Source organism: Cetorhinus maximus, chromosome 31 (genome assembly GCF_964194155.1).
Source record: "Cetorhinus maximus chromosome 31, sCetMax3.hap1.1, whole genome shotgun sequence".
NCBI lineage: Eukaryota > Metazoa > Chordata > Chondrichthyes > Lamniformes > Cetorhinidae > Cetorhinus > Cetorhinus maximus.
Window position 1 is genome coordinate 20,715,087 of NC_135909.1, and position 25,494 is coordinate 20,740,580.

A 25,494-nucleotide genomic window follows, 5' to 3' on the forward strand; every position below is an offset into this window, starting at 1 on the left:
GAGAGCAGTGGAGGCTGGGTCATTGCACATATTCACGCTGAGTTAGACAGATTTTTTCATCTACAGGAGAGTCAAGGGTTATAGGGCAGGTGGGAGAGTGGGTTTGAGGCCACAATCAGATCAGATAAGCCATGGTCTTATTGAATGGTAAAGCTGGCCCGATGGGCTGAATGGCCTCCTCCTGTTTCTCTTTCTTATATTTTTAATTTGTCAGTGTGGGATTGACCCTCTGTTTGTCAGTCTCTTTTACTGTATTTCAGTGTGGAATTAATTCAGTCTGATCTGCGTGTGAGTGTGGAATTGATTCTCTGTCCATCATTCACTGAATGTGAGTGTGTAATTTAAATCTCTGTCAGTCTCTTTTACGGTTATGAGAGTGGAACTAACTCTCGAACAGCCTATGAAACTGTATATAAGTGTGGAATTCAATCTTCGTCAGCCTCTAGCTGTCTGAGAATATGGAATTAACACGTCAGTCTCTGTTACTGTATGTGAATGTGGAATTACCTCTCTATCGGTCAATCTCAGTTCCTGTGAGTGTGGAATTCTCTTTTCCAGTCTTTGTTATGACATCTGGGAGTCCAGTTAAGAACCTGCCAATTTCCATTAATATTTCAGTGTGGGATTAACTTACAACAACAGAGGCTGAGAGAAATTAAGAGAGTTAGTTCCACACTCTCATATTAGTCTGTCTGTGTTAATGTGTGTGATTGAGGAATAAACAAACAATCTGTCAGCCTCTGTTACTGAGTGTGTGGAATTAACTCTCTATCAGTCAGTCTCTGTTATTGTGGGTGTGAATTCACAGAATCACAGAATTGTTATGCTATAGGAGGCGGCCATTTGGCCCATCGTGTCTGCACCGGCTCTCTGAGCATTTTAAACTTAGTGCCAATCTCCTGCCTTTTCCCCATAACCCTGCACATTGTTTCTATTCAAATAATCATCCAATGGCCTCTTGAATGACTCAGTTGAACCTGCCTCCACCACACTTCCAGGCAGTGCATTCCAAAACCTAACGACGCGCTGCTTCTTTTGCAAAACACTTTAAAACCATGCCCTCTGATTCTTGATCCATTTACATGGGAACAGTTTCTCTTTATCTACTCTGTCCACACATCTCATGACTTTGAAAGCTTCTATCAAGGCTCCTCTTAGCCTTCTCCTCTCCAAGGAATGCAGTCCAAACTTCTCCAATCTTTCCTCATAACTGAAATATTATCCCGGTAACCATTCTCGTAAACTTCTTCTGCACTCTCTTCAATGCATTCAGATCCTTCCCATTGTGTTAACCTTAACTTTCAATCTCTGTCATGTGTGCAAGTGCAGATTCAGCTTTCTACCCAATCATGTCAGTTACTGTACATGAGTGTGAAATTCACTCTTTGTATGATAATCTGTTATTGTAGGTGAATATAGAATTAACTCTGTCAGCTTCTGTCACTGTATCTGAGCGTGGAATTAATCATGTATCTGTCAGTCTCGGTTACTGTATCAGAGCATGGAAATAACTCCTTTTCAAGCTCTGCTACTTCAAGAAAGTTAATTCCACACTCATCATCTGTCAATCTATGTTACTGTATATGAGTGCGATATTAACTCTGTCATGTGAGTGAAGAATTGAATCTCTATCATTTTGTCTCTGGTACTGTCTGTGGGTGTGGAATTCGTACCTTATATGTCAACCACGTTGCTGTACGTGAATGCGGAATTAATTCTGTACCTGTCAGCCTCAATTATGCTGTGAGTGTGGTATTCACTCTCTGCCAGTCTCAGTTACTGTGAGTGTGAAATTAATTTCTAACAGTCTTGGGTGCTGTGTGTGATTGTGGAATTGCCTTCCTGTCAATGTCTGCTACTGGATCTGAGTTTGAAATTAACTCTCTGTTAGAGTCTATCACTGTAAGTGAGTTTGAATAAAAAGTCAATAATATGCATTACTGTATGTATGTGGAATTAATTTTCTGTCATTCTTTGCTGTTACGAGTGTGGCAGAGCAGATAGGGAGACTTCTATTCTCACTGATGGAAAAGTAGAGGACCAATGGACGCAGATTTAAGCTAATTGGCAAAATAAGCAATGGCAGCATGAGGAAAAATCTTGTCATGCAGTATGTGGATCAGAGAAGTGCCTGAGAATGTAGTAGAGGCCGGTTCAATCAAGGAATTCAACAGAGAATTGGATTATTATCCAAAAAGGAAAAATGTGCAGGGCTACGTAGAAAAGGCGGTGAAGTGGCAAGAGGTGATTTGCTCCTTCAGAAGGCCAGCATAGACATAATGGGCAGAATGGCCTCCTTCTGTGCTGTAATCATTCTATGATTCAATGAATTAACTCTCCGCCAATATCTCTTACAATATATGAGTGTGGGTGGAATTAACACTGTCTGTGACTCTCTGCTATTACATGTGAATGTGAAATTTACTTCCTGTCAGTCTCTGTTACTGTACAGGAAACAGCTAATGACCTTATATCAGAAATGCTTGGGCCCTACTGTTCTCAAAAGTGCTCGCGGTTAAACCCATCACCTTCTCCTCTCTCTACTCTCCAGTTCTAAGTCAGCCAACAAGAACATACCTTCAAAGTAAGCGAGGAACGGCTTCCACGTGCAACATTCATTCCGCTTCAAAAGTGTTCTTCATTTGTCAGTTTGAGTTTCAGACCTTGGTTTTGTGAGCAACATCTGCAATAATTCACTGAAAACATCATGGGGATAGTGGCAATCTGAAATAAAGAGAGAAAATGCTGGAAATACACCGCACGTCAGACAGCATCTGTGGAGAAAGGAAAGGAGTTCATATTTCGGGTCACTGACAATCAACCTGCAATAAAACACTTACTAACATCTGCCCATGGTGGCTGCAGTTCCCACAATTCCCTGCATCCCAGAAACGGCTCTATCAAATGCACTGACTTCCCCGGCATTGAGAGTGTGCATGCTCCCCAGGGCCGGCCCCGGGTCATTCTGAGGTCGAACTTATCGGCCCATTTCACCAATATGCTTCTGTCCTTTTGAAGTTTAACACTATCCTCCTCTCAGTTCACAATACCTCCAAGTTTCATTTCATCCGCAAATTTTGCAATGGTGCCCCATACACCAAGGAGCAGGTCCACAATATATATCAGGAAGAGCAGAGGACCCAGCGGCTCTGATTCGGGATCTGAGAGCCGCTGAGACTCGGCTTAGTGACGCTACCCTCAAACAGGCTCGAGTTGTACGGCGCATGCGCGGCGTAGACAGGATTTCCGGTGGAAGACATGGCTGCGCCTGCGCACTGCGGCCCTTCTGGGCGAGATAGGCCGTTTTTTTTATCACCCAGAGCATTCTGGGAATCGTTATCGGCCATTTCAGTATTAACTCTAACACGGGAAAAAGCTTTTGTGTTAATAGTTTCTGTGCAAGCTCTTTAGAAGCAAATCAGCCCCACTCCCATTCTCCTTTACAATAGCCTTAAAACATTGTCCCTCCTGTGTTTGCTCTTGAAAGTTTATTTTTAATCGGCATGCACCACCATTTTCGGCAGAGCATTCAAGACCACAACAACTCGCTGCCTTACAAAGAAATGACAAGGGATGATCCATTCAATGTGGAAGATGTTGGGGAGGAGGGTGAGGACAAGGGAAGACTAAAAGCATTCTGGGAGAGAGCAAATTGGTGGGAGCAGAGCTCGCGAAATGGAACAGAAATGCTTGAGGGCCCTGTCAATCACAGATAGGAGAGATAACCAGTTGAGAAAAAAGGAAGGTAAATTAGCAGTGTTGGTATGGAATATTACCTGTCCTCACCAAAACACTCATTCCAGCTGAAAGAGTGATTTATGTGTACTTTCTTCAATTTGGCACCCCGTATTCGCTGTTCACAATGGTGGTCTGATCGATGTTAGACAGTTTCAGTGATTGCTTTGATGAACATCTGCTCGGTCAGCAAATACGACACTGAGTTTCCTATCTCCTGTGATTTTAATTTTACATCTTGTTCTTACACTGACCTTTCTGTCCTTGGTATCCTGCAGTGTTCTAATGAATCTCAGTGTAAACTTGAGGAACCGTGTCTCATCTTTAAATTGAGCACGTTAAAAGCTTCCAGTCTCAACACTGAGTACAACAAGTTGAGAATGTAAACTCAATCCCCATTATGTATCTTTCCATTGAATATTCACATTTTTATCTTGTTTATGCTTTTGGATGGCAGCTGTTCATCATCCCATCATTCACACCTCCTTTCGACACATCTTTAGTTTTGTTACTTGAACATTTACCTTAACCTTGCACCATTAACTCTTTTGTCATTTAACCTCTCCTGCCGTCCACCCATATTTGGAAACCACAAGAGAAAAATTTTATATTAGATGTATTAATAACTAACGAGAGAGAGTTAATATTCTGAAATTAAATGAGCACCTAGCAATGAGTGACCACAATATGTTAGAGGCAGGGAAAGGTCACAGAAATGTAACAATTTTCACCTTCAGTAAGGTCGGTAAGGGTAGAATGAGCAGGAAGCTGAACAGATTAAAATGTGAACAGCTACTAAAAGGCTAAAGGAAACAATCAGAGGCACTCAAAGGTGTTTTCAGTATAATAGGTGTCTGACGCAAGACCAAAGGAAGGAAACTTCACTTTTTCACTTCATGGTGAATTTGGAACTGAATTCCACGTTTTAAACCAGTAATTAAGCAGGAACTGTGATATCTGCCCAAATATTGATTAACTGCCTTTGACATGATGCTGTCTTCACTATGATGATTCTCTAGTCCTCGATGGTACATGTCGCAGTGAAGGAAGCTGTTGTCCAAATTAAAGTGATGAATTACTGCAGGGTGTCATTTAGATCGGACATACTGCACCTAATAAATATCAACTTCACGATATTTTTCCATCTTAGAAATTTCTTATTCAGGTAATGATGGAGTGATAGTGAACGAGAGAAGAATATTCAGACTGTGCCAGCTCGTTGCGAGAAATGGACTGGTCTCGGCTGGTGTGTGTTTGCAGCAATTGCAGCTAGTGTCCTCGTGTAAATAAAAACAATTTGGGATACTTGTTGTAAACTGAAGTGTTTACAGGAAGCGAGATTCCAATGTTAAGATCTGCAAACTGTAAAGAAAAATCAGATAAATTTGTGGGAATATAAATAGCAGAGGATGGTTTCGATCCATCGACCTCTGGGTTATGGGCCCAGCACGCTTCCGCTGCGCCACTCTGCTGCACATTATCAGCTGTGGATGAATGTTACTTTGTGTATTAGGGAGATAAATAGTCACTTGCTTCGGCCTTCTGAGCGATGTGTTGGGAGGATCACCTTGGCTGCACAATTCCACTTTGCAACACCAGAAACAGACAAAAAAAACACAGAAAAAAAGGCAGCAAGAGGCTGCCAGGATACACAAGATGACAGAGAAAGATGCCGAGCAAATTAGCAAGACACTGAGGTGGAGAAGCTGATCATTTGTCTAAACTATTCCGTTTGTCAGAGGTGTCCACTGTTTGTAATAATGAGTCCTGCTGTGTAACTGTGCACCCTGTTGTGTAACTGTGCACCCTGTTGTGTAACTGTGCACCCTGTTTTGTAACGGTGATCTCTGTTGTGGACCTGTGCCCTTTTATGTGTAACTGTGCATTCTGTTTTGTGTATGTGCACCCTGTTGTATAACTGTGCTCTCTGTTGAATAACTTTGCTCTTTGTTGGCGAGACTGTGTTCTCTGTTGTGCAACTGTGCTCTCTGCTGTGTTACTGTGTCCTCTGCTGTGTAAGTCTGCCCTCTGTTGTGCAACTGTGCTCTCTTGTGTAACTGTGCTCTCTGTTCTGTAACTCCGCCCTCAATTGTGAAACTGTGTCCACTGTTGTTTATCTGTGCTCTCTGTTGTGTAATTGTGTTATCTGTTGTGTAACTGTGCTGTCTGCTGTGTTACTGTGCCCTCTGTCGTTTGACTGTGCCCTCTGTTGTGGAGCTGTGCTCTCTGTTGTGTAACTCCGCCCTCTATTGTGTAACTGTGTCCTCTGTCTTTTAACTGTGTTCTCCGTTGTGTGACTGTGCCCCTGCTGCATAAAGTGTGCTCCCTGTTGTGTAACTGTGCACTCTGCTGTTAAGAGATCTTCACTGTTGTGTAACGTGCCTCCCTGTCGTGCAAACGTGTTGCCAGCTGTGTAAAAATGTTCTCTATTGTCTCAAGATGCTCCTATTCTGTAAATATGTTCTCTGTTGCTCAGTGAAGATGTTTTCTGTTGGGAAAATATTTTTATCCTGGGGCCTTGATGTTCCCTGTCATGTTAACGTGTTCCATGTTGTGTTCAGATGTTCCCTCTTCTTGTGTGAAAATCTGGTTTAGCCACAACTGGAAAAAAGTAATCAATTCTTGACTGTATCTGTTACCTTCTAGGAGTGAATGTGATTGTGCGATACATCCTGAGAACTCTGTTATTAGACGTGAGCAAGATTTGTTCTGTAAATGTCCGTCACAAATAGTGTTTGTGAGTGTAGGATTCATTCTGCATCTCTGTCCCTGGAACAGTTTGTGAGAGTAGGATTTCTTCTTTATGGGTCAATGCCTGGTACTATATGTGAGGGTGAGATTAATTCTGTATCAGGCAGTGTTACTGAATGTCAATGTTGGAATCATTCTGTGTCTATCGGACCCCATTACTGCCAGGGGAAGTGGGGTTAATTCTGTATCTGAATGTCTCCATTATTCTTGTTAATATTCAGACCTTCTGGATAGAGGATGATTTGCTTCCACTCTCTCTCTCTCTCTCTCTTCCACTCTGAACAGAGTCAGTGTTTGATTCCACGACAGTCCTGCTGCACCCGACTACTGCAGACCAAGGATTTGGATTATTTTACAACAATTTCCTGCCATCCATAAACAATACACTGCTCCATGAATGGGACTGAGTGACAGAGCAGGTAGTTCTACACAGGTCAAATTACTACTTCCCACTCTCAGGATCCACTTATATTTTTATTTGTTCACGGGATGTAGGAGTCGCTGACAAGGCCAGAATCTGTTGCCTATCCCTAATTGCCCTTCAGACCAGACCCTGCTTGTGTCGCTGCTTTTAATTTTCTGTTTTTTTTTGCAATGACTATTAATTGAAACAAATGCTTTGGTCTATTTTGTATTTGCTACCTCCTCTCTCTTTGGATTATTATAAATACCTTTTTCTTCCTACAGGCAAATATTTGACAGCAGCAGAATCAAAGTAGTGATTCCGTGACAGAAGTAGAAGTGCAGCCAACTCCTTCTCACACAGTAAGTACAGTATCACTCACAGAGAGCAGAGACATCAGTTCCACAAGCACCAACAGCACAGTAAGATAAGAGCAAAATAGTGCAGATGCTGGAAATCTGAAAGAAAAATAAAAAATGCTGGAAAAACTCAGCAGGTCTAACCGCATCTATGGAGAGAAAGACAGAGTTAATGCTTAAGAGTCATATAGACATGAAATGTAAACTCTGTCTTTCTCTCCACAGATGCTGTTAGACCTCCTGAGTTATTCCAGCATTTTCTGTTTTTGTTAGCACTATGGTAGACTGGCAGTGAGCCCAAGTCTCCGGAACGTCTATTCGTTCAAACGGAGCAGGAGAGTGCGTGAACCAGATGGGCTTTTATCAACGTGACTTTCAAGATTTTTAAAAATTATATGTCACCGGCAGCAGTGGTGGGATTTGATCCCGTGCCTCCATAACATTATCCTAAGGGGGTCCTGATGTGTCTTGACACGGCAAATGTGGACAGGATGTTTCCTCTTGGAGGAGAATCTAGAACTCACGGTCACAGTTTAAAAATAACGGGTCGTCCATTTAAGACAGAGATGAGGAGACTTTTTATTCTCGCTGAGGGTCTTGAGTCTTTGGAACTCTCTTCCTCAAAAGAGGGTGGAAGCCGAGTCTCTGAATACTTTTAAAGCAGGGGTAGACTCTTGAAAGCAAGTGGGGGAGAGGTTACCGAGGGGAGGCAGGAATGTGGAGTTGAGGTTACAATCAGATCAACCATGACCTTACTGAATGGTGGAGCAAACTCGAGGGGCCGAGTGGCCTATTCCTGCTCTTTATTCCTTCTGTTCTTATGTTCATTAACCTGGAACTCTAGATTCCTGTAACGACGCCAGCTCCACTAGTAAAACTGCCACCGAAACCAAACAGCCGCTGTTTAAAACGTGCCTGTCTTCACAGCTTGTGCCTACAATAGCTGCTCTTTGTCTGACTCCACACACCCTGACTGTCCAGCTCTGTTCCCACTCCTCACTGTCCAGTATCAAAACACCGGGGGAATTGGAACTCAACAAGGAATATTCACTGCTGCTTTGTGGAGAGAAAGCAGCAACGATTTTCAATAACAGCTTCTTGCCATTCTGTCCCCCTCCTCCTTGGAGGCTGCTGTTTGTTCCATTCCCCCAGGACCGGAGTCTCTCCATTGGCGGCTCTTCCTGTCCCAGGTAGAGCTGGGGGGGAGCCGGGCACATGCGCTCTTCCGCTCCCACCCATTGAGCTCTGTTGGGTCGGAATGACGCATGTGCAGAATTCTACAATATTACATGAAACAATTTTGCAGTGAAACGTTTTCTAATTCACTTTTATCCGAGATCAGTAAATGATCTGGAGCTCATGGGAAAGGGGACAGTGAAAACTGGGACTCGCCCCCTTAAGAAACTCAACCTGGGATCTTTCTGTTCAGCTTGTTTGATGTTCAGGGACCTGTCTTCACAAAGCATTCCTACAGAATCTGGAGGAACCCGGGAGTCGGGGTGTTTGCTGGGACCGGGCAGGAGTTAATATCAGACAGGAACTCTCCAGATTAATTCAATCTGAGTGAAACACTCACTCACTGAGAGTGAAACCTAACGGCCCTGAGCTGCAGGGTGTACAACAGGGAACTTAGGTTTAAACATGGGCCATTATTTCACACTCACTGAGACTGTCATGGAGACATACAGTCATAGAGTCTTGGAGAAATTGCTGCTCAGAAGGAGGCCATTCGGCCCATCCAGTCCATACTGACTGTCTGTAGAATAATCCAGTCAGTCCCATCCTCCTGCTCTATCCCTGCAACTTTATTACCCACAGGCACCCACCCAATTTCCATTTGAAATCATTCACCATCTCCGTTTCCACAATGCCCAGAGGGATCAAGATCTAGCTCATTAGCCAGAATATAACAAAGTTCTTGCACACATCCCCCCTGCACATTTTGTCATAAATTTTAAATCTGTGTCTCCTAATCCTTCTACTCTCAGCTAATGGGAACTGCCTTCCTTTGTCTACCTGATCTAAACAACCTTGTACACCACTCTCAGACCTCCCCTCAATCTCGGCTGCTTCAAGGAGAGCAGCTCCGGATTCCGCAAACAAATTTTGCAGCTATAACCCCTCATGCCTCGAGCTATTCTAGTAAATCTCCTTTGCACGCTCTCAAAGACTCTCACATCCTTCCAAAAGTGTGGTGACCAGAAATGGACGCAATATTCTAGTTGCAGCCTAACCAGAGTTTTATAAATGTTAAACATAACGTTCCTGCTTCTATGCTCAGTACCTCTGTTGATGAAACCAAAGACCCCGTCTGCTTTCCTAACCACTCCCTCAAAATCTCCTCTCACCTTCAAAGATCAAAAGGTCCCTCTGACCTTTGCACAATTTTTAGAACTGGACCATATAGTTTATACTGCCTCTCTTCTGTTAAAATACAGCATTTTTCCTGAGTGTGGGATTAATAATATGTCTCTGTTACAATATCATTAAGATCTGAGACTGCAGCTTCTGCCTCTCCACGAGAATCTTTCTGGGTAAAACCAGAGCTGACAAGGATTTCTGCAACTGATGCATTGTCTGTGTCTCACCGCCCTCACTCACTCTGTCTCTATCAATCCCTCCACCCCCTCTCTTTTGAACTCCACATGAAGGCGGGATAGTGTTGTTTAGTGGCTGAGTGCACACAATCTGTGTCTTCAAATGATCAAAAAATAAATCTGCTTGTGAACAAGACAATAATTTAAACCAGTTACGGGTTAATCCAGGCACAGCTGTGATTGGCTGCAGTCTCCTGAATCTGGGGAACAGACACTGTGAGCAGCTCCGGTCTCAGAGGGTTGAACAGTTACTGAGCTGGGAAACTACAACTAATCCCCGAGAATCCACAGCACAGGCCGAGAGGAGAGGAAAGCCTGTCCTGGGAGCTGTAAATCTGAGACACAGTTTGTCCTGTCAATGTGTAGATGAGAGCATTGTATCAGCGAGAGTGCGTTAAAGAGGCGGGCGGGTTAGACTAATGTCACTGTGTTTGTGTGTCCGGCCTCAGCGCCAGGTTTCCGAGTCCCTCTTGTGTAAAATCACAAGATTTCCCTGTCATAGGATCGCGATGCTCCCCTGCTCAGCCCTGAAGAGAGAATTTAAGGGAAATATTTCGTTAATTTCAAGATTTCAGAGGAAACACAGAGAAGAAGTCAGCGCTCGGCTGAGAGGGCGCGATCAAAGCAGCAAAGAAACGGGTTTACATCGAAATTGCTGCATTTAATTCGGATGGAACTTTCTCGACAACAAAGATTCAGATTTTGTTAACAGAAGGAAGCGAGTGTGGGAATCTGTAATGTCCAATTTGAAGTGGAATTGGGGAGTTTATGAGGAGAGAGAAACACAGAGAGGCTGGAGGAGCCGGGAGCTGACAGCAGGTTGTCTCTGCCCCGTCCGCTCTCTGTCTTTAAGTTGCTCTGAGCCGCCACCACTGGTTTCATTTCTGATCCAGTTCTGACTATCAGAGAGATTTTCCACACAGTCTCGGATATGACTGATACTGCAGCCGCCGAAACGGCTCCTCCAGCCGCTGCCGCTCAAGTCAAACCTCCCAAGAAGAAGAAGGCGGCTTCCCGATCGAAGGCAGCCGGTCCCAAGTTAGGCGAACAGATCCTCAAGATTGTGGCGGGTTGCAGCGATCGCAAGGGGATGTCCCTGGCCGCGATAAAGAAAGCTTTGTCTGGCAGCGGTGTCGATGTGGGGAAGCTCGGCTCCCAGATCAGGCTCAGTATCAGGAGGAAGGTGGAGAGCGGCTCCCTGGTGCAGGTAAAGGGACAGGGCGCCTCCGGCTCCTTCAAAATCCCTAAGAAGGAATCCCAGGGGAAAGTGGGAAAGAAGGAGAAGAAACCAACAGCCAAGAAATCTTTAGTAAAGAAACCAGCGGCCAAGAAGGTGAAAACAAAGAAACCAGCAGCTAAGAAATCTCCAGCCAGGAAAGTAACAGCCAAGAAATCCCCAGCGAAGAAAGCAACAGTCAAGAAAACAAGCAGCAAGAAGGCGGCAACTCCAAAAAAGGCGGTGAAGAAAGCAGCACTGAAGAAAAAATCTCCCGCCAAGAAGCTCACGGGCGGAAATGCTTTAAAAAAAGTGGATAAATCGAAGGCCAAGCCCAAAGTGAAAGCAGCAAAGGCTAAGAAAGCAGCGCCAGGAAAGAAATGAAACCAGCCGAGCAAATTGTAAACCTCTGAACCCAAAGGCTCTTCTCAGAGCCGCCCACGTCTCTCAGGAAAGAGCTGATCCCCAAATCAAATGTCCCTGTCCCGGCGCTGGGAGCAGGTTTCACACTGAAATGATTTATATTAAATTGAAAATTCCCGGTATCTCACTGACATGCACTATACCCATCCCCTCCCCCACTCTGCAATAAAACAGAGCGGTGTCCGTGCCCCATTGTAACTGGGGATTTGTTCAGCTGCTCTGTCAGTTTCTGCTCGTTTCCTTTTCACAGATTCAGGGTGAGAGTGTGTAAGACAGTTACCCGGGCGGAGAAACCCCGCGTTACAACTCAAAGCCCGACACATGAGTTTGTCTAATTCAGCTGGAGTGAGGTGTCGGTAAACTGCTCAACCCGCCTGGAGGGGAGGTGTGTGGGGATAGAGCAGAAGCTGGGAGTGAAGTGGAAACAGGCGGATTTGACGGGGTATAGTGTATGTACTTGGGCTGGAATATTACAGAATTTTATTTGTAAAGCTCTGCATTTAAAAGCTGCGGGTTTCTAGAACCGTTGAACATGAAGCCCCAGTATATAAGTTTTGTGCTGAGCGCTGTGTTAACTTCCATTGTCGACAATGTAAAAACAAATGTCGGTTCGAGCAGGCAGGAGGCGGAGTTGGATTATCAAAGACATTCCTCTGTTCTGTCTGTCACTCAGTCTCGTCACTGCCCCGCCCCTCACTCTGTAACTTTCTCAGTCAGGTCCGGGCGGGCTGCATAAAAGAGGAACGGAACCAGCTCATCTCTCATTTTCAGCAGAGATCTGAGTGAAGAATTATCATGTCTGGCCGAGGGAAAGGAGGCAAAGGATTGGGGAAAGGCGGAGCAAAGCGGCACCGCAAAGTGCTTCGTGATAATATCTAGGGCATCACCAAACCAGCAATCCGCCGTCTGGCTCGTCGTGGCGGTGTCAAGCGGATCTCGGGTTTGATCTATGAGGAGACTCGCGGGGTGCTGAAGGTTTTCCTGGAGAATGTGATCAGGGATGCGGTCACCTACACTGAACACGCCAAGCGCAAGACGGTCACTGCCATGGATGTGGTGTACGCTCTGAAACGCCAGGGCCGCATTCTCTATGGTTTCGGCGGCTGAACAACTCGACCCTTTCTACCAAACACACAACAAAGGCTCTTTTAAGAGCCACCCAAAACGCCACATTAAGAGCACTGACCTGGGGACGGGAGAGAGAAATTTAAAGATGAATCAAACACATCCTCTTTCAGTCATTAGTTCGTTTATTAAGCTTGTTGATGTCTTAAGTGGGGAGTGGAGCGGTGTATTACCTCTTTAGATCCCACTCCGGTATAGTGGAAAAATGACTCACCCCATTTGCTCTTAAACATCATGAACTGTATGGGTTTTATTTCTGTCACGGTACAACCCTCGTGTGAGAACCGGAACTGTCGGCCATCACGTTGATTTCGCCCATCAATAGCTTTCTACCCGCCTGTTATAAACAGATCAGGTAAAGAATCCGAATAGAAAGCGGGTTGTAAGGCATGTCGGGCCATTTCATACTAGTGTCTTGTGAAGCGAAGCTAGTACTTTTAACAAAAGTGCTGGAAAAACTCAGCAGGTCTGGCAGCATCTGTGTGGGGACAGAATTACCGTTTCGAATGGGCATGACGCTTCTTCAGAGCCGGAATGAAATGAGTTCACACAGTGAGCAGCCCTTTCACAGACTCTGTGAGTGGCTCTGAAAAGAGCCTTTGGGTTATTAGATTAAAGAATGACCGCTTCACTTGGTTTTCGAGCCCGCAGCGGCGCTGGTTTTCTTGGGCAGAAGCACGGCCTGGATATTAGGCAGCACCCCGCCCTGAGCGATGGTCACCCCTCCCAGCAGCTTGTTGAGCTCCTCGTCGTTGCGAACGGCCAGCTGCAGGTGTCTGGGGATGATGCGGGTCTTCTTGTTGTCCCGGGCCGCGTTACCGGCCAGCTCGAGGATTTCAGCCGTCAAATACTCGAGCACAGCAGCCAGATAGACCGGGGCTCCGGCACCCACACGCTCAGCATAGTTGCCCTTTCTCAGGAGCCTGTGAACACGGCCCACCGGGAACTGCAGTCCAGCCCGGGAGGAGCGAGATCTGGCCTTGGATCGAGCTTTACCGCCGGTCTTTCCTCTTCCAGACATTTCCACAATCTCACAAACACTTTCACAGAGAATGAGGAAATCCTCTCACATTCGTTTTTCTTATAGCTTCGGGAGGAATTGTGCTGCGGGCATTGCTGATTGGTCACTTTGTGCTGCGTCTCATAATATTGTTCATATCACCAACCAGATATCTACTGAACTCACCAATCCGGAGACTCCACGGAGTGAGGGCGGAAAATACCGGCGCCAAATTATCAGATTCCAACCGTTTTTTTTCAAATGTTAAAAGCCCGCCAAACGGAAGGCAACAAAATAAAATTGAAAATTGTACTAATCGGCAATGATTACTTCATTTTTAAAGTGTGGAAATGCAAGAATCTCTCTTTCCCAAATGTACAGTTTATCTTTATCTGTCCGTTTCTGATTTTCAGTCTGTGTTTATCTCTATCTGAAAACAAGCCCAAAATAACGGCGCCAAATTTACAGAATCCAAACTTTTTTTCATTCAACATCGAAAACCCCGCCGATATATTTATAAAACAAGAAATAGATTTCACATTGAAAGGCACATTAATATTTGACTCGGTCTGACGGCAAAGTTGTGAAAATATCCCGTCCCTGATGGGAATATTTCACATTTTATCCCGAGTTCCAGATTCGATTTTGGAATCCGGGATCCATTCGGGGTTAATTTCGATTCTTTCTTAACACACAACAAAGGCTCTTTTCAGAGCCACCCACCGCCTCACAGAGAGAGCAGAGACCTGGGAACTGGAGCTGGGATGGGCTGTGATCGGGAATGTTAGTGTCTGATTTGTTCTGACGGGGAATGTACTGAGAATCTCAGTTTGCTCGTTGTTTATTTACCCGGATGTCACATTCTGCACTGACACTGAAAAGTCTCTCCACTGATTCATATTTACGAAAGGTTTTGTTCTGGATGAATTAAGAGTCGGATAGTAAAGACTATTATTGCTAATAATAAAGTACCAGTAATCCGTCGGTTCCTCTGACATCAGCCGTTTAATCCGTCAGTGGAGTTGAGGTTACAATCAGATCAGCCATGATCTCACTGATTGGCGGAACAGGCTCGATGGGCTGAGCGGCCTCCTCCTGCTCCTAATCCCAATATTCGCACGTATGTTCGTCATGACTCAGACCGGGAATAGGGGGAGATTCCAGTCGCTCCCTTTCCCCGCTCTTTATCAGCATGAACAGCACAAAATGAGGACAATGGGAAGGGGTCTGATGCCTCCAGCACCGTTTCTATTTTATTACCCATTCCAGCCCCAGGATCGAGCGCAGGTTTTTATGGTTGGTTGTGCTGTAGGGAGCAATGGACATTCAGCACTGATTTTACACAGTTCAAACAACAGACTGGTGTTTCTGTCCAATAATGAGCAGATTCACCTGGATGATACCGGGTTTAAAAATTGCCGGGTCAGGTTGAGTGAACTGGAATTTCATTGGGATTAGGAAATAGTGAGTGAGAGTGAGAAATCGTATTTTTAATTTTACAAAAAGGGAAGAACGAAGTCTATTGTCGAAACGGGAAACGGCTGCAAAAAAGGCGGAATTTTTGAAACGGGCAATTAAAAACAACTCGACCAATGGGGACCTGAGTTACCAGGGATTAGTTCATTGGTTAGATTTTGGATAAAAGTCCCTGGGCGTAAGGCTCCAGCCAATTACTGTTTGGGGCGGTTCCTCACAGAGTTTAAAAAGGCGGATTGTAGAGCAGACTGTATTAATAGATCTTGCATCTCAGATTGTGGTGAATCTGATCAGAAAATGGCCAGGACCAAGCAGACAGCGCGCAAATCGACCGGAGGGAAAGCTCCCCGCAAACAGCTGGCTACCAAAGCGGCCCGGAAGAGCGCTCCAGCCACGGGCGGAGTGAAGAAGCCTCATCGCTACAGACCCGGCACTGTGGCTCTGAGGGAGATCCGTCGCTACCAGAAATCCACCGAACTGCTCATCCGCAAACTGCCCTTCCAGCGCCTGGTGCGAGAGATCGCTCAGGATTTCAAGACAGACCTGCGCTTCCAGAGCTCGGCCGTCATGGCCCTGCAGGAGGCCAGCGAGGCTTACCTGGTGGGGCTCTTTGAGGACACCAACCTGTGCGCCATCCACGCTAAGCGAGTCACCATCATGCCCAAAGACATCCAGCTGGCCCGCCGCATCCGCGGGGAACGCGCCTAAAACCTGGCTTCAGCACCAAGTACAACAACGGCTCTTTTAAGAGCCACTAAATCAACACATGAAAGAGCTGCGATCTCCTGTTAAACACCAGCTCTTACCCCGCTCGATGATAATTGATTCTCTCTTGCACCAGCTCCTTTGTTTTGTGGACATCGCTCTTGTAGAATTGCGAGATTACCGACGATGCCGTTGTCAATTGTAGCGCAGATTAGAACTTCTGAATGGATCTGGGATTCTTTTTCATTGAATTGCGGCGTTTAAAGTGCGTGCATAAATAAATCCCTTGTGCAGGGTGAGGTGCGATTTGGAAGTTAATGCCCATTGTCATTATAAGGCAACACTATGAACATGAAGCGAGTGTCCGAGAGTAACCCTCCAGTGCTCGGATATAGTTGATGGTTGTCATTAGTCACAGTTATACAGCAAAGAAACAGACCGCTCGTGTTCGTGCCGGACTGACAATCCTTAATTAATCTTTGCCTCTCCAAGTGGAAATTAATTCTGTCCCTCAGAAACTTTTTCAAAAGATTCCCTACCACTGATGTTAGAGTCACTGGCCTATAGTTCTCTGGTTTTTCCCTGCCACCCTTCTTGAATAATGGTGCCCATTTACTGTCCTCCAGTCCTTTCACCTCTCCTGTGATCAGAGAAGATTTGAAAATTAATATCAGGCTCCTTGCAATCTCCTCCCTTGCCTCCCGCAGCAGCCTGGGATCCATCTCATCTGCCCTAATAGGATGCTATTGCACTAGAGAGGTCATAACATTATACAGCACAGAAACAGGCCCGTCTGCCCATCCTATCCCTGCCGGCCATCTAATCCTTTTCTCCGGCACTTGGCCCGTAGCCCTGTATGCTCTGGTGTTTCGAGTGCTTATCTAAATACTTCTCAAACGCAGTGAGAGTTCCTGCTTCGCCATTATATAGTGGTGCACAATCACTTACAAATTCGGAATGCAGCGGACAGATGATAGGTCACCCTTTCACTGAACCTGTAAGTGGCTCTGAAAAGAGCCTTTGTGTTATTAGATCCACGGAGTGAGGGCGGAAAATACCGGCGCCAAATGATCAAATTCCAACTGTTCTTTTTTTCAAATGCCTAAAGCCCGCCAAAATGTAATGCAACGAACAAAGGAGAGTATCGCTGTCTCTTTCCCTAGTCTAGTTTGTCATTATCAGTCTGAGTTCATCTGTATCTAAAACAAGTTGAAAATAACGGCGCCAAGATTATAGAATCCAAGCAATAGTTTTTATTCGACATCGAAAACTCCGCCGATATATTTATAAAACAAGAAATCTATTTCATAAAGAGAAAAACAATCTTTAGTAGCTAACTCGGTCTGAGGACAAAGTTTTTAAAATATCCGTCCCTGATGGGAATATTTCACATTTTATCCCAAGTTCCAGATTCGCTTTAAAATCCAAGGGTCCATTTGCGGTTAATTTCGGTCCTATTTGAAATCCGCTAACTAGCGGCCTTAAAGCCTCTCCACATCGTTCTACAAACGGACGGTATATTGTAGATATGCGTGAGCCAGAAGTGAACATTGTTGGTGTAAATTTGCCAGCGTTGAGACTGAAGGTTCCTACACATCTGAGGCTGATAGGAAATGAACTGATCAATTATTGAGACCAAACTTGACCAGAACTGGAAACTGATGCATTTGCGCTCTATTCTCTCTCTCTCCAAAGCCAGGGAAAGGGGCCGAATATGAACGCGTCTGAGAACAAAGCGCAGAGGGTCAGCGGGCAGTCATTAATTAATGGAGAATTATAAACAAGACCCAATGACCGACCAGGCGATAAATCTACATTACCTAGAATATCTGTCCTGAAGGCTGATTAAAATAACAGTTCGAAACTTATCATAATCGATACATAACAAATTAAAAAATAGAGATGATATAGCTTTTTCGGAGAGATTGTGGGTGGCTCTTAAAAGAGCCGTTGTGTTTCGAGTGTTCTTCAGTCCATTGTGGGGTTTTACTTGGAGCTGGTGTACTTGGTGACCGCCTTTGTCCCTTCCGACACGGCGTGCTTGGCCAGTTCCCCGGGCAGCAGCAGGCGCACGGCGGTCTGGATCTCCCGGGAGCTGATGGTGCTGCGCTTGTTGTAATGGGCCAGGCGGGAAGCCTCACCCGCGATTCGCTCGAAAATATCGTTCACGAACGAGTTCATGATGCTCATGGCCTTGGAGGAGATGCCGGTGTCGGGGTGAACCTGCTTCATCACTTTGTAGATGTAGATGGAGTAACTTTCTTTCCTGGATCTTTTCCTCTTCTTGCCGCCCTTCGCGGGCAACTTTTTCTGCGCTTTCTTGGCGCCCTTCTTGGAAACCTGCGCTTTCTTCTCATCAACCATAATCACAATCAGCTTCAGACACAGAATAACTCAAAGTGCGGTGGAAACTCGCATTTTATAGACAAAACCCGAGACTTATGCTAATGAAGGATGGGTGAATGTCATGTTCCCGATTGGCTATTTCACAATGAGGTCAATTCGAGATGTTTTGCATGTTTCTGATTAGTGAGTTTAAAAACACAATCACATTTATTGGTCCTTCAATCCACAAACTCTCTCAGCAGTCAAACCTTCCTTTCCCGTTGCCCGCCCCATCCGCCCTAATCCCAGACTTCCTCATTCCCTCTACCGCACCAGCACATTCTCTATACTGGGAATACTACATCACTCTATAATCCTGCTGATGCTGTTCATACATTTTCCCTTCCTCACCAGGACCAACTGCTCTTCTTTATTTCCGCCCATCAGCAGGACAGAGCAATCCCGAATATTAGGGGTCAGACATGGGTTCATGCGGCCTTTGCTGTGCATGTGAGGGGGAAATAAGTTTGATAAGCAGCAGCCACAAGTCCCACATGTGACATTGATATCGCGGCAATAACAGCATTCAATATTTCTGGCTAAAAACTATTCAGGAAAGCCCAGTCACCAAAAAAAAAACAGCACGGAGGGTGAAGAGGGGATTGCATTGATCAAATAAACTATTATAATGCTGGAGGGGGATGATGTCACTGAGGGGGATCAAATACAGAATCTATTTGGTTATATTTAGGTAACAAAGCAAGAGCTAGTCCACAACAGAATCCAAACATTCTGTTAAAAATAACTTCTCTGTAGGCTACGCGATTGTGGGATTCATTCTGTGACTATCATTATGTGCTTTTTCAGTGAGGATTATAATCCCTGTCTCTGGGTCTATGGTCAGTGATATTGAGATTTAATTCATAACTTGTAATCTCTTAAAAATGTTTGTCTATTTTCCTCTATATTATCCGGTTTTCAAGTGAGTGTTGCATTTACAATGTGCCTGTCAGTCCCGGGATATTGTTCCCCATTTCATTCAGCACACGCTGTTTTTATTTAAAATTATTTTTATAATTATTTTTCTCTCTGTACTTCTCTAGTCTTTGGTATGCCTGTGTGTTATTTCTCTGCACATGTTAATGTCTGTCATGTGAGTGGGTTTTTAATCTGTCAATGCCAATCGTTGGTATAAGTGTATGGCATTTTCCCATCCCTGTCATTTTATTATTTGGAGTGTGTCTCTACAACTGTTTCTGAAGGCCTCAGTTAGTTATTTTGGTCTGACCCCTATCGAGACTGATAAACTTTGAAGTATATTTGAATTCCCAGTGAACATCTCAAAGGATCACACAATAGGGTTTCACAATTTAAGACCTGTACTTTAACAGACTGAAATCAACATTGATTAAATGTCACTTAGTCAGTAATTAATACACAGTGATACAGAAACGATGTCCTTCCCACTTAACTTCCTAATGTGACTGAAAATCAAATGCCAGTGTATGGTCTGTACTCAATACCTGAAAAGCTCCACTAGTGATCAATGGACTATCTGTCAGTTCTCGATATTTTAATTTGGATTTTAATCTATACAAGACATTTTCTTGTTTAATATGATGGTATTATTCCCTAACCCTCTGTTCCTGGCATCAAGGATGTTTTAAAAACTCTGTAGCTCTCAGCCTGTGGTATGTCTGTGTGGCTTTACACTGGATATATTACTTACTGCAATGCAAGTGTTGTTTTTGCTCTGTATATGTCAGTGTGTGAAAGATCTTGGTTGTACTCTGTACCTGTCAGAATTTATGAAGTGTGGCAGTGTGTTTTCATCCACTCCTGTCAAGCTACTGTATGCAGCTGCATTATTTTGTTTTGTTTTGAGCAGTTTCTGATAACTGAAATTATAATCGTATCTGTCCTCGCCACTTTCCGGCTCATTGAGTTTTATTTTGCTCTGGACCTGTCAGTTTCTGGTATGTGAGAGCTGGATAATACTGTACTGACTGTCACTGGTATGTCAATATGTGTTTTTCCCTGGCTCTCTCAGTTTAAGTCACGTTTGTGTTGGTTTTAATTTGTAACAGGGAGTTTCTGATAAATGAGTGTGAGTTCGGATCTGTACCTGCCCATTTCTGGTGTGTCATGTGTCCTTGGTTTTCACTCTGTGCCTGCTCAACACTGTTATGAGAACCTGGGTTTTATTGCACATGTCACTTTCAGATGAATGATTGTGAATGATAATCTGTACCACTTAGTTTGTTATAGGCACATTGACTATTTACTTTTTGCCAATTTCTATTAGGTGAGTGCTTCTTTTCTTCTGTCCCTGTCACTTACTGCTGCACTAAATGGAGGTTTTGCTTTTGATCTTTCAATTGCTGATATGTGAATGTGGGTTTTCCTTTGTACTTGGCAATTTCTGACATGGAAGAAGGGGCTTAACTCTGCATCAGTTAATTTCTGGCATGTGGATTTGGGATCACTGTTAACCTGTCAGAGACTGATAAATTATTTTGTATTTGCACTTTACATGTTAGTCTGTAATAGGTGGATCTGGATTCTGCTGAGTACCTGTCTGGTACAGCTATTTAAGTATACGTTTCACTCTGCACATGTCAGTTTATAGTCTGGAAGAAAGATCATTCTTCTACACCTTTTATATTCTGGAAAGTTTATTTAGCGTCATTCTGTATCTATCAGTTTATTTTTGGTTTCACTCTGTACCTGCCTGTTTCTGACTTAATTCTGTACCTGTCAGTTTTACAATACAAATATGTATTATTCTGTACCTTTTTTTGGCCCCATTAATAATAATAGATTGTGGGTTTTAATCCCTATTTCCCTGTCTCTAGGTTGTGGATGTAAATGTAAATATTACTTGGTACTTGATTTGTGAAAGTGTGTTTTTTTAATTTTCCCTGCCTGTTCCTCACATTTGAATGTGGATCTTACCATGTACCTCACAGTTATTGGTTTGTGAGTAAGGGTAATTATACTTTATCTTTAATCTATGACAAGTAAGTTTGCTCTTTTTTTCTGTCAGTCTGATTATCATTCAGTGATGGTTAGTTTATGATAAATGTGTACAAGGTACATTTTATAACCAGTTACAATATTACTGTGGCTTCAAAAACAGATCAGAGCCTGTCTGCAGCTAGTGATTGGCCTCCTAGTCCCCCAAAGCCTTTCCACGACCTAAAAACCACAAGTCAGATCAGAGATGGAATATTCTGCACTGGCTTGGATAAGTGCACCTCTAACAACACGACAGAATCTTGAAAACATCCATAAAGCTGTGGATTTGACTTTCACACCATTCACCAGCTTAAGGATTTACTCCCTCAACCACTGGTGAACAGTGTGTACCATCTATGAGACACAGTGCAACAACTTGGTCAAGTACAGTGCAAGGACTCAGGCTGTAACTCTCAATCCATTGTGCAGAATGAGATTAATGGTGTGTGTCTCAGTCTTGGGTGCTTTATATGAAATAAATTTGAATTGTTTATTTGGCTGTCTATGGTCATTGTGGATGTGTGAGATGAATTGTGCACCTGTCAGAATAGAACATGATTTTGTGACTCATGGACTATGTCAGTCTCCACTACTGTATGTTAATATGGGGCCAAATCTGCCCCTGCCAGTGTCTGGAAGTGAATGTGAGTTTGACCTTGGTTCTGCAATCATCAGTCTTTGAGTGTCTGATTCATACTGTACATATCAGTCTCTAGTGCTGCCTCTGTATGTTGTTTTTCTTTTGCACCTGTCAGCCTGTGGTGCTGTGGAGGACTGCAGGATTAATTCTATTAATGACATATTCTGATACTCCGTGTGTGTGGAATAGATTGTGTATCATCATTTCTCTTATTAATTGAGAAAGTGTGTTTCCCTCTGTGCTTTCACTATCCTGTGCACTGTGATCGTGTTGCTTTAATTCCATATTGCTGCATCTTGTATGGTCTGTGAATGTGTGTTTTTTCCCTTTGTGTCACTCCATCTCTGTTACTGCTTGCAGGAGTGCAAAAGATTCTACCTGGTACTATCTGTGAGATTGAGATCCCTTCTGAATCTGTCAACATCTGGAACTAAATGTGAGCTTGAAGTTGATACTGATCCTGTCAAACATTTTGAGTGAGTTTTTCTCAGTGCCAACCTGCGGCAATATTTTGTGACTGTTGGATTGACTCTCTGTTTTTCAGGCTTTTTTCATATGTTTTTGTGTATCCCTGTGGTTTGAGCTCTACATTTCAATTGCTGGTACCCTGTATGAAGTAGGATTAATTCAGTACTTTTCAGTTTCTGGAACATTATGTTAGCATGGACATTCTTCCAATTTGAGTGTGGATTTTCATTAGAACCTTACTGACAGTGAGTATGTGATTTATTCAAGCTCTCTCTGTCTCTACTATTGTATGTGAATGTACTACTCTCTTTATGTTTTTCAGTGCCTGGTGCAGTGCATGAGTTCAAGGTTAACTTGTACCAGTCAGTATCTGGTATTTCATGTGATTGTGGGATTCTTTCTGTATATTCTAATCTCCACTAGACCATGTTCATGAGATTATTTTTCTATCATTCAGTTTCAGGTAGTGTAAATGACTGTGCTAGTTATTATATGGTTTTCAATGCTGGGTATTTCTATGACTCTGGGCTCCATTCTGGATCATTCAGCCTCTGGTACAGCATGTGGATGTAAGAATAATTCTGTATTTGACATTCTCTGACATGTTTTGCAATTCCTTTATTTTCATAAATCAATTGGGTGTAGTTTTTTGTGGGATTAGTTTAATCTCTGTGATTCTCGGGTTATCAGAGTGAGTGTAGGATTCATTCTGTTTCTATGTGCCTCTGGTGTTGTAAGTGTGTGATAATTCTGTGCCTGAGATGCGCCTCAGGTATCATGTTGGAAACTATTTGTTTAACACCCTCTTAATGTATCAATGTATGCTTACCTTGACATTTAATTTATTATATGGAATTGATATATTTTATAGCCATAGGTTATATTCAGATGCTGTGTGGGAGTTGTCAAATGGTATTCAATTTGTAGCTCTGTGAAAACAATTGTGAATGGTGACATCCACTTCAATTGGATACATAGCCTGGTATGTAATTCCTGCAGTTTCTAGCGAAGGAATTGCTGTTGAATCATCTTAATCATGGTGAGACTTTTTGGGTTGGTATCCAATATGTAGCCCTGTCTAAATTATGAGGCAATTAATTGCAAAATATTCATTATGTTACAATCAGTTAGTTGTTGTCTTTTCCAGCTAAGGCTTTTTTATTTAATTTGTGACCAAGGTGACTCAGTGTATTTACATCTGCCGCTGGGCGTGTATTTTTTTTTAATCCTGTGGTTGATGTTAGCTGGATTGGATGGGAATGAAAAGAAAATCAGCTTTGTCTGCTCTGTTGAATCTAGGATTGAAAAGTTGACTCTTACCTTGGGAACAGTGTGGGACTGAACACTCATTTTCTTTGTGAGAGTGGATCTAATGAGCTGTCAGTAGCTTGTGCATTGTGAGTGATGCTGTTCCTGCTTCGTGTTGGAACTGGCTTGGTGACATTTCCCTTATGTCGAGGAATAATCTGGTTCCTCCAAATATTTGCCTGCAAAAAGAAAAATAACTCATTTAACCGAAGAATAGATGAAATAAAAGATACAAAAGTTATCAATGTAACCTTTCAAATAAAAATCATTCGGAACCATCGGAAAATTAAACTTTTTAGCACAACCAATGTCTGACTCCACTGCAGTAAAACACCAATCTGCTTCTGCTGACCGGGTGTTTTGAGCGATTTTACAACAATTTTGTGACATTCAGAAACAACCCAATCCATGCACTGTTCCCTGAGTTGAGTTGTCCGATGGAGCTTTTGCTCTGGTCAGGTTTCTAATTCCCGCTCCCCTTTGAACTAAGTATCCAACCGCAAACAAGCAGCCGCTGTTTTAAATGTGTCCTTCACACGTCTCACCTGATACCTGCAATAGATTTTGTTTGTACAACTTTTCTCATCATTTTTGTGCAGTTATTTTTTTTCACTGTTCATTGTTCAATAACAACAAACAGTGGGAGACGGGAACTAAACGAGGAACCTTGACTGCGGTTTGGGGAGAGAGAACAGCAATGATCTTCAATAGCGAGTTCTTGCCATTCTGTCTCCCTGGCCCTGTTCAGACACTGGCTGAGAATTGCCTCTCCCTTCCCCCCGCTTACTCCATGTTCCGGGACCAGATCCTGTCCCACTGGGCCGATTGCAAACAGACCCCGACTCCCCCGAACGTGCCCGGCAGTCAATCCCAATCTCTGAGCATCTCTGCGGACGAGGTCCCAAACCGATGTGCTGCTGGAAGCAGATGCTGTTTGTTCACTTACCCGCAGAGCCGCGATGTCTCCGGTCGCTGCTGAATGAAACCATCTTCCACTCACTTAATGAATGACGCTCAGGGACTGGGTTGGGGGAGGGGTGCGCATGCGCTCTTCGCCTTATGACGACTTGTGGGCTATACCGCGCGCATGCGCAGATCTCCGAAACAATCCGGCGGCCAAAAATTAATGGTAGTTTTTCCCATTTCAACCCCATCGAAGAAATAAGTTTCCGAACCTGGATTGGGCGTGGTTGGTCAGGGGGCGTTGGGTAGTTGTGGGCGTGGAGCCAATAGCGTGGGAGCTATATCGTGGGGCCGATATGCTACAATTAAATACATCCTTCCCCCCACCTCCCCATTCTCCACACTGAAGGGACAATCGCCTCCGCGACCGCTGCTCCCCCGCCAATATCCCTTCCCCTTTTCACCTCGCCTTTCTATGCAAATGCAGGGAACACAACATCAGCTTTTTACCTCCTCAAAATCCAAATACCTCTTCCAAGTGAAGCAGTGATGCACTTGTTGTAATTTTCAGTTTAATGTAGTGTGTTTGCAGATGATGCTGTTCCCATGCGTCTGCTGCCCTTGTCCTTCTCGCCGGCAGGAGTCGCGGGTTTGGACTGAGTTGTGGAAGGAAAATTAACGTTGGGAGCGAGATTTGAACCTGTGACTCTTGAGGAATCAGGGACTTAAAGATGCCTCAAACCGCGTGGGCCTCCTAATTCACTTGAGCGCTGTAATGGGACACTAGTCTATTGCTTTTTACACAAACGGTTTTGAATTCTATTTTCGTCTTCATTGCATTTAAAACTCGATGTGATTTTCCTTTTTTCAGCACCTGTCAGGTTCCTGTATCTGAGTCCCATCCTTCCCCAAGCCGCCGGGGGGTGAGGAGCTTCTCATTGCTGCATTGCTCTGTTTGCTCAAATCAACAAAGACCCAATTCCCGCCCGACCTGTTCCTCACACGAAGGTGTTGAGAGTGTAAGATCTGAGCGGCGTGAAGT

At 44.0% G+C, this 25,494-nt stretch overlaps 3 protein-coding genes and 1 non-coding gene across 4 annotated transcripts in view; 1 reads left to right on the top strand and 3 right to left on the bottom strand.

Annotated features, from left to right (window-relative positions):
* The window catches only part of LOC144670314 (histone H2B-like), a 1,149,071-nt gene that overhangs the window by 1,028,907 nt on the left and 94,670 nt on the right, over window positions 1-25,494 (bottom strand). The window lies entirely within an intron of this gene.
* Window positions 5,136-5,207, bottom strand: trnam-cau (transfer RNA methionine (anticodon CAU)). The gene has a single exon. It is a non-coding gene; the product is annotated as a tRNA-Met (tRNA).
* On the top strand, window positions 10,777-11,445 carry LOC144670472 (histone H1.5-like). Its single transcript, XM_078532968.1, has one exon. It carries the CDS (start codon window positions 10,777-10,779, stop codon window positions 11,443-11,445), a length of 669 nt encoding a protein of 222 aa, XP_078389094.1.
* LOC144670313 (histone H2B type 1-M-like) lies at window positions 17,777-18,154 on the bottom strand. Its single transcript, XM_078532797.1, has one exon. The coding sequence runs from the start codon at window positions 18,152-18,154 to the stop codon at window positions 17,777-17,779; it is 378 nt and encodes a 125-aa protein (XP_078388923.1).

Bases quoted from the DNA above. Each gene is read 5' to 3' on its own strand.
- LOC144670472 (XM_078532968.1), top strand. From the start codon at position 10,777: ATGACTGATACTGCAGCCGCCGAAACGGCTCCTCCAGCCGCTGCCGCT.
- LOC144670313 (XM_078532797.1), bottom strand. From the start codon at position 18,154: ATGGTTGATGAGAAGAAAGCGCAGGTTTCCAAGAAGGGCGCCAAGAAA.